At 46.3% G+C, this 8946-nt stretch overlaps 1 protein-coding gene across 4 annotated transcripts in view; it reads right to left on the bottom strand.

Moving 5' to 3' along the window:
• Positions 1–492: 492 nt before the first annotated feature.
• Positions 493–8946, bottom strand: part of SLC38A3 (solute carrier family 38 member 3) — a 164600-nt gene continuing 156146 nt past the window's right edge. For all 4 annotated transcript variants that reach the window (XM_083603439.1, XM_083603437.1, XM_083603438.1 and 1 more), the window contains one exon: positions 493–8323. In XM_083603439.1, the coding sequence (XP_083459565.1) occupies positions 8219–8323 (105 nt within the window). In that variant the 3' untranslated portion in view covers positions 493–8218. The remainder of the gene's footprint in view (positions 8324–8946) is intronic.

The raw sequence follows: 8946 nt of genomic DNA, 5'->3' as shown, positions 1-8946 counted from the left end.
GCCTGGGCACAGACACTTCCCCTAGCTAAACATAGTTCACAGTAACAGTGATACCAGTTGTTTAGACATGTGTGATGTTAAGTACTTTTTGATATTTTTGTTTAGTTCCTCGAATCAACCTAACTTTCTGACTTTTTTATTGAGGTGCAATGCAACTTTGTTTGAATATAAATTAACTGAAGTGCACGCTCTATGGCAAACAGAGAAAAGCTTGCTAGAAATTTTATTACAGGGATCCAGCAATGAAGTTTTGGCAGCAATCTTAATTAGAGTTACCAAGAAGCAAGACTTGTTCGACACTGGGAGCCTTACTTCAGAGAAAAGAAGGTCATGATCAGGGTGTGCATTGTGCTCAGTTTAAGCTTTCGAGTTGCCTACTTTCATTTGGCCAATTTCAGCCTGGCTTGCAAATCTTGGATTTTCAGTCTTAAACACACACACAGTGAGGGAGAGAGGGAGAGGGAGAGAGAGAGACATAGGCACAGTGCTGGGTGAAGTTTCACATTTTCTTTATTGTTATTTTAAAAAGATTTCTTTCTTTTCCAAATATAGATCTAATTTCAGCATATAATTTAAAACTGACCCCTAGTACATGTTACAGAAATAGGAACTCCTCCAGACAAGACTCCTCCCTTCTTTCCAGAGATTGACTTGGGACACAACAACAAACAGGATGGAATTTCGGACAGAGCAGGATTCACGCACATATACCCCTCCCCACCCCCACCCTGAATCCCTTGGGGAAAGTGGAAGGGGGGTCCTACACGAAGAGGTGGGAAAACCCAAAGTAATAAAACTTCCTTCTCCAGAATTCCTTCCTATGATACATCCAGTTGAGTTCCCTTACAAATGTTTGGAGGAGACACGGACACCTGACCTGCCTTGAGCTAGGCAGCACAGCCTGCCTGTAGTTTGGAAACAGGAAGGGCAGACAGTTGTCACCTACTAGGGTGCCCTCGTGGAAAAGAACAGGAAAGAGGAGAAGTTTGCTCAAAGCTGGTCCTGAAATGATGCACAGTTGCTTTCCATCAACACCATGGCCCCTTGGGCATTTATTTGTTCAACTTCTATGTCCCCACCACCCCACTGGGACCCAATTATCATCTATCTGGCCAGGAACCCCAAACAACCAAGACAGCATCTGGGTGCAGCAAGTGGGTGATATAGCTCTCTAGCCTGCAGCCTATGTTACAGAAAATAAATAAATAAATATTAAAAGGGTTGTTAACCTGCTCTAAGCCTAAGGGGTAAAAGAGGACCAGGAAGGTAATATTTTAGGTTGCACCTGACAAGCCACATGTTCGCTATGCTGATTTTACCTTCTCTCCTGCTGTCTGAGTTTCATACTTGGGAGCCTGGGTTGTGAGCCACAGGGACCTTTCTCTCACGTATCCCTGCTTCTTGGGGCCCAACTACACATTACTTTAGCTACACAGCTGCGTGTTTAAATGCAGGTGTATCTGTGTGTTTCTTAATGCAAATTGCCAGCTTTGGGGACAGGTTCCTGGTCAGGATCCTAGTAATGTGGGTAAGGAAGCCTTCTCACCCACTTACCCCCTCTCCTTGTGGTCCTGATCCATGTCAAACCTCCTGTGTTTCAACTCGCATTGAGGGGTGGGGAAAGCTCCCATTGGCTTCAGCAGCTTTTAAAATCTGCAAATTACACACGCAACCCAAATTAGACTCACGGGGGGCGGGGGGGCGGGGGAAATGGTTAAAGCCTCCTCCCCTCCCTCCATGCTGGGTATTTGTTAAAAAACAAACCAACACCCTTGCATTGAAAGGCATGGCCATGTAGCAGTTTAGCCTTAAGAGGCCAGAGGCTGTGACCCAAAGGCAGTACAACTCTGCGGTGACTGCTGGCACAAAGAGCTCACAGCCTGCACAAGCCCGTGAGATCTCTTGTGATCACTCTCACTCACTGCAAGCACCTCCGGTGGTTGTATGTTGTGGTCTGTGAGCCATGTGGTTTCTGCAGCGAATGTGTGTTTTGGGTTTGGTTGGGCTCGGTCGCCCATGGTAGCGGTTCGATAAGCACCAGTGCAATGCAGCCGAGTTTTGGATCAAGTCCTTGGTTGATATTAACTTCCTGAAATAAGCCGAAAGGTCTCAAATGACCTCCCACATGCTAGGGCCAGTGAGATCATTTTGAATAACCCAAGCCAAACTTTTATCGGCAAATGTGTTCTCCTCTCTCCATTTCTCTTCCAGCTGAACACCAGGCTGCAGAAACAGCCCAATTACCCTGAATTTCACAGATGGCAGTAAGTTTTCCCCATAGCTCAGGCAGGTCTTCTTGTATCCAGTCCCTCATTGCTGAGGACATAAAATATATACACTATACAGAGTTACTGAGCGCAACAACAAATACATTAAAAAAGATCTACTCTTATATACAGTATTTATAAAAAGCAAATTGACCAGCCACCATCCCAGTACAAAAATACGTGTCTCTTATTTATGTCCATTATATTTATTAAACCCTAGAAATAATTACTTGTGGACTTTAAAATTATTTTTGTAACACCAGTGCTGCAAAAATATTCATCTTGGTTTTGCTTCCTAGTCCTGTACTCCCCACTCCCAACCCCATCTGAGTGCTGAACTTCATAAGGTGCATTTTATTAGTGAAGGAAAAGAAGAATCTTTCCTTATGGCTTTTGGCAAGAGGGGATATCGAGCAAAGAAGACAGCAGATATAACAATGGAGAAGGATTGCAAAAAGATTATTGGAGGCTAGCTCATCTTGTGCAAATGAATAGAGGGAATGATTATATTCACACTCTTTTCAGCCCAGATTCCCAAAACCATTTACTTGAAAGTAAGTCTCATTCATTTAATGGAAATTTACTTCAATAACAATGGTTTAGGATGGCAGATTACATCAATTGGCTCCCCCACTCCCCCCCAAATAACACTGCACCAATGCAGAATGTTATGTTGTGTCTGCTATTTTCTAAATGGGGAAGTGGTTCTAGGCAACTGCCATTAAGTTCAATGGAACTTGCCTAGGGATGGGTTCAATGGAGATTGGACAGCATCCAATGGGTATCAGGGCTGTGCAAAAGCAGTTCATTTCTACCACTAGTACCAGCAGTCACTCATTGGCAGAGGTGTGACTTCCTTAGCTACATTCCTCAGACTATTTAAATGTGTTCCCTCCTGCACAATTCATGCAAAAGAATGTGTACTAGGTGCTATGGGGGGGGGGGAATCAAGAGTAAAACTATACAGCAGCCTTTTAAGGTGCAAATTACTGGAAGCACCAACAATTGCAAACAACGGCAGGGGGCAGAGTAGCTTCATGGTGTTGTGCCTGCTACTGCCCAGCACCCTGAACGGAACGTCAGATGGTGGCAGCAGCTTACAGACTGCTTCAACATGTATCTCATAAACTGGCCAAACGCTACATTTAAAAAATATTGTTATAAACAGCTGTACCACCCTGCAATCCAGTTGTACAAACAGCAGGTATGCTGCATTCACAAAATGGCTGTTTTGCACACCAAATTTTACTGCGCGTGGAAAATGAGAGGCCCTGATGCTTCCCCTTTCCTGCACAGAACCTACACGGGATGCTGCTGTGCATGGCCAGGAGTGCCATGTGAATGGGCAGAGCAAAGCCGCCCATCTGTGAATGCAGAAGTGAGTACCATAGGGATGGTAAGAGCAGGGATCCAGTGTTTTTCATCTCAGGAACTCCAGGATTGTAGGCATCGCCTTTCCTGCCTGAGATTTTATTTCCAGGAATATATGCTGGTTCATCATATCAGCTCACCTGATGACTCTGCTTCTTATCAGACGTACGATGGATAGGAGGGAGAGTCACCTGGCCAGGATGCTGAATAGCTGGAAGGCCAGGCTCCACCTGTACCTATTTAATAGTTATAGCACTTGTGTAATCAAAGTTGTGAGTATTGAATTCATACCTATTAAGAGAGCACATGCATTCTGAAAATGTACTCATGATGGCTCCTAGAATGCCTTTTCTTGCTCCAATATGGATCAAATGCGAGCCATTTTGTTGGTACACAATAGCTTCTGAAATACTGAAGGTACCAGCATTTGGTGCTGGCCGCGTAACATAATGAAAAGTTTACAGGGCTATTACCTCCAAGTCCAGAAATACGCTTTTGTTATTCATAAGGGAAAGTGCACTTTGAAGTATCCAAATGTTTTTGTTTTGGTGTGCCAGTCACAGGGTCCTATGGAAGATGCTTGTTCATTTCACTTACTCAGCACCTGCCCCCTTTTACGAAGAAAAAGCTGTTTCGCTTTCCTGCACAACTCAGTGGATCTACTTTCGTCAGATGAATGCTGAAAGGTCTGGGAAAGGTTCCTCAATATTATGGGAGAAAAGCGGGGAAATTTTTTACAAGTGTCATCAGCTTCCCACTGCATAATAACAATTGGAAAAGGTCAATTGGAAATAAATTATGATATAAATGGAAAGAAAATATATTATTCAGTGCTGGTGGGGACACCAAAGTTCCTCAGAAGCTTCTTGGGCTTCCTCTGTGAAAACTACCGCCCTAGTACAACCAAAGGTTCTTGCTATTAAACAACTAGCCCCATAATCCTGTGCTTCTCAAGAAAGAACCAATTACATATTTCAGATTTCATTCCCTAGTGGGAGGGCTGCACACCAGATATTAATTAAATGGGAAGAAATGCTCCATTGAATTCTCCTACCCTTGGAAGACTTCAAGCTATAGGAGCATGACAGCAGTTCAGAGATGCTGAATTTTACCATACAGTCTCCCATGGTTTTCTCATTCTGGAATGAGCTCAGCTCCATGAAGTCCTACATGCTACCCTTTGACTTGTGTCACTCATTCTACACACAACCTCCTCTTCAGGTCTCCATTAACTCCTTGCCCCAAATTACACATGAATCTTATATTTCAGGGGTGGGGAACCAATGTTCCTTGTTGGACTCCAACTCCCATCAGCCTGGCAGTCAGAATGGCCAACGGTCAGGGATTATGGGAGTTGTACTTCAGCCACTTCTGAAGGGCCCAGTATTCATCACCCCGGTCCAAGTACTCCTTTATTTCCTAAGCTATTGACAGCAGTCAATCCTTCACAGCAAAGAAGTCCACTGTTCCCTGTGTTCCAGGGGGGAGACGTGGTTTTCAATTTTTCAACCTGCCACCGTAGTTTACAGCACATTTCTAATCATGTCCTATTGAATTCAATGGGGCTTACTCCCAGGTAAGTGAGGGTTAAGATTACAGCCCAAGCCTTCAACAGGGGCTTGATATTAAACAATGACCTACTCATACCTCCAGGCTTTGAAAAGCTTTCTGCTAATTTTCACACTCTGAGCTGCTGCCAAAGCCATATAAATGCAGAGGTGGGTTGAAAAGTATCCCACCCTACATGAAATGCAGACCTACAAGTGTTACTCACTAGAAGACTAGACCAGGGGGTCAGATACAGGGATATGCTTTTTCTTAGATGCAATACTCCCAGTTCCGGAGGTTTGCTTTCCAACTTAGACCTGGAGTTGTTATTTCCAACCTGGTCATTCTCACACGTGACCATCAGCAAAGTCAACAGGGCACCCATTGATGGTAAAGAGCACTGCAGCTGGTGCAGCTTGAAGATCACTGCTTTGACTCCATCAACCCTACATTTCCCCTTACACATGGGTGGCAGCTGAAGGCCCCTGTCTGTGGCTGAATGACTGAGCCTGTGCTTGGCATACAGAAAGAACCAAGTGCAACCCCCCTGGCCAAGTGCAACCCTTCACATCTATAGTTAAAAGGACCAGGTGACAGGAAAGATTTCTGCTGAAGACCCTGGAGGGCAGTCAAGAGTAAAAGAGGGACAGGGAACATGTGACTTTCCTGATGATGTTGGGCTACAGCTCCCACTAAACTTGACCATTGGCCATGCTGGCTGGGGCTGATGGAGTCCAACAACCCCAGGAGAGCCACTGGCTCGCATCTGGGGAGTAGGCTTCGCTAGGCTAGAAGGACCTGGTGTAAGGCAGCTCCCTATGGGACAAATGACTACCCCGTTGGCAACTACTGGACTCTTTTGAGTTTCCCTTCTAAAGTGGCCTCAGGTGGCCTTCTGCTGCTTTTGATATGTTCTCAGCGGCTTTTTTCCTCCTTTTTCTTCTGAGCTTGCGAGGCCCAGGCTGACTACAGCAAGATGAGGTATGAAAGATTTCAGAGCATTTCAAACAAGTGCATATTTGGGAGGCCACCTCTGATTTAGGAAGAAGCCATGATGAATATTTTCTCCTAGATATATATAAAATATGACAACGACAAGATCAGAGAGTAAAGATGAGGAAGATCCATTTGTTCCTCCTGATCTGCTATTACACAAGGCCTCATATCCTAGCTCAGGGGGAACACTGAATGCTTATCTGATCGTTCATAAATTACACTGAAGGAAAAGCAGGGACTCAATGGAGGGCAAATCCTTGCCAATTCGGGAAAGCAGCTATATAAATACAATTCCATTGGAATCTCATGCCTGCTACAAATTGGAGGAAAAGCAACATCAGTATGTACAAAACAAAATGAATGCAAATTCTCCTAGCCTACCGAAATTAGCAGCAATCAAGTCCTAGTGACCAGTTAGGCTGGTGGACCAGCTTGGTGGCAGGGCTACACTTCCCAACATGTTCAAGCAACTGCTGGCAGATAGGAAGAGAGGCCACTGTGATGTGTTAGTGGGGAGGGACCAGTCTCTAGGATGGACAGATCCATTTCCATTGCCTCAGGCGGTGGACCCTTTCAGGACACAGGAACCTCAGAGAGGCCTCAATGCCGTACTGTCTTAAAAGACATTGGGTGGGATTCACTTAGGGAGCCCCATCTGCAGAAGTCCTGTGCAAGGACTTCTACTTGCGCAACTGGGATTCGCCTCCCTGAAACTGACTGGAGGGGAGGTTCGGGAGAAACCCCGAAACGGCACGTGTGGGGAGGAGAGAAGGGATCATTTCACCCCGCAAGCCAAAAGTATTTGAGCAGGTGGAACGTTCATCATCGCACAACATTGAATTCCACCCAATGTGATGACTTCTTGCCTTTGCCTAATGGAATGAGGAGACAGAAACAGGGGTTTGATATCGCTGACACAGGCTTGCTTCCCATCCCACCTTGTATGAAGGAGGAAGAGCTCTGTTGCTCACAGCTAACCGTTTGCCCAAAATGCCAACCATCTCTGCTTCACCTCCCTAAGCGAAGCTCAGGCATGCGCTAAGGAAAGCCAGTGTAAACCTGCACCCCAACCGACAGTTCAGAAAGGCCGACATCTCCAAATCGCTTCCCATCCGCCAGCCAGTCAGTTCCAAGACCTGTGGCCACCTTAGCGATGGCAATGAGGTCATACTTGTTTGCATGTGTTTTGTGTGGTACAGGTAGCTGCGCAAAGATGGGAGAGAGCAAGGCCTCCGTGACCTCTGCCCTGAGCATCCCCTTGCCCTGAGAGAGGAGCGTTGATCATGAGGCTCATCGTAAGGCTCACACCCTAGCAGAGGGAACAGGACCAAGTCTGAGGGAAGAACTCCCACTTCCCCCACCAAGGAACAACAAGGGCTCAGGAAGCAACTTCTGAGAGGGACAAAAGCCCTGTAGCTGGTGGGGGCTGAGGCTGTTAAGACTTTAAAAACCAAACAGAAACATTCTGCCCCTCTCTCCCTGTCTGAAAGCATTTACTTCCAATTTGTGGCCCCAGTACCGTAATTCTGTAGGAAGGCCTGGCTCCAGTTCTCTTGTCAGTGGTGAACCTCAGGCCAAAGCTCTACTCTCAGGCTCTTTAGCCACAGTCCCCTCCCCCAATTTCCTCCTGTTCCTGCCCTTGACTCTCCAGTTGCCTCAGGCTGGGCTAGACATACTGGACATATAAGGACAGACATCCCACAGCAACCCTCCCACCCCTCTGGATTGGCCTATTTCCCTCATTTGCCTGTTCCTCAGGCGCTGTTGGTCTGGCCCATCCCAGACAGTGAGATTAAAACAAATGCTCAAAAAGTTTAGGAACTGGTTTCTGGCTTGGTCTAGCCAGCAGCAGCCCCCCTGGCTCAATGGGGTCGCGTGTAGGAACTGAGTAACGGAACAGCGCCCCCTTGGCTCAGAGCAGAGCTGTGGACTAAATTACGGCACAGTACTAGCAGAGGTAGGGGAGCAGGAAATGTATCAAAGCTGGCCGAGTTTCCCAAGGCGTTGATCCACAGTTGTGAGGGTCCGGGCCTTGTCTAGTGACTGCCTCCGCTCTTCCCGCCACCCGATGCCCAGTCGATGATGATGAAGCTGAGGCTCATGATCATGAAGAGCACGCCAAGGCATGCAAAGAGGGCTGCCTGTGGGGGGGAGAAAAGGAGGGTCACTCACAGAAAAGGAAAGGGGCTTTTTGGCCTGGGTCTTCAGCCCTGCTCCTCTAACCTCCCCATCACCTAGATCAAGGATAGCCAGCTCGTAACTCACAGGCCAGATTTGGCTCTCAAAGGAATTTTAAGTGGTTCCTGGCAATCCTGCCCATTTTTGGTTCAGTAAAAGCACAGGCAGACTTTCTGGTCATGAAAGAAAGTGTCTCCTGAAGCCGCATGAGAGAATATATATCCAAGAATTCAATGTTTCGCTTCTTACCTGGGTTTTATCTATGAAGCCGCCAAGCATGCCAAGAGCATGCAGTTCCACACTATGAAACCCTGGCTGCTACATAGCGCCAGCTTTACTTAAAGAGTGTGTCTTGTGCAGCCAAATTTGTCCCTAGCTTCCAGGCCACTGTCTGTAGGACAGAGTGATCCTTGCAGTTGGTCATCCCTCATCTACAACAAGTTATAACCTTCACAACCTTGTACATCGCTCTGATAATGTTTACGATGACAAAAACTTTGCTTTCCAAAGCTAGAGTTATTGATATCTTCCCAGGTGAGAAAGCCTTATGGTCATATAAAATAGCCATAATTTTTCTCCTGTTAAG

Source organism: Podarcis filfolensis (genome assembly GCF_964270895.1).
Source record: "Podarcis filfolensis genome assembly, chromosome: 2".
In the NCBI taxonomy this organism is placed as follows: domain Eukaryota; kingdom Metazoa; phylum Chordata; class Lepidosauria; order Squamata; family Lacertidae; genus Podarcis; species Podarcis filfolensis.
This window is presented reverse-complemented; position numbering and strand designations above follow the sequence as displayed.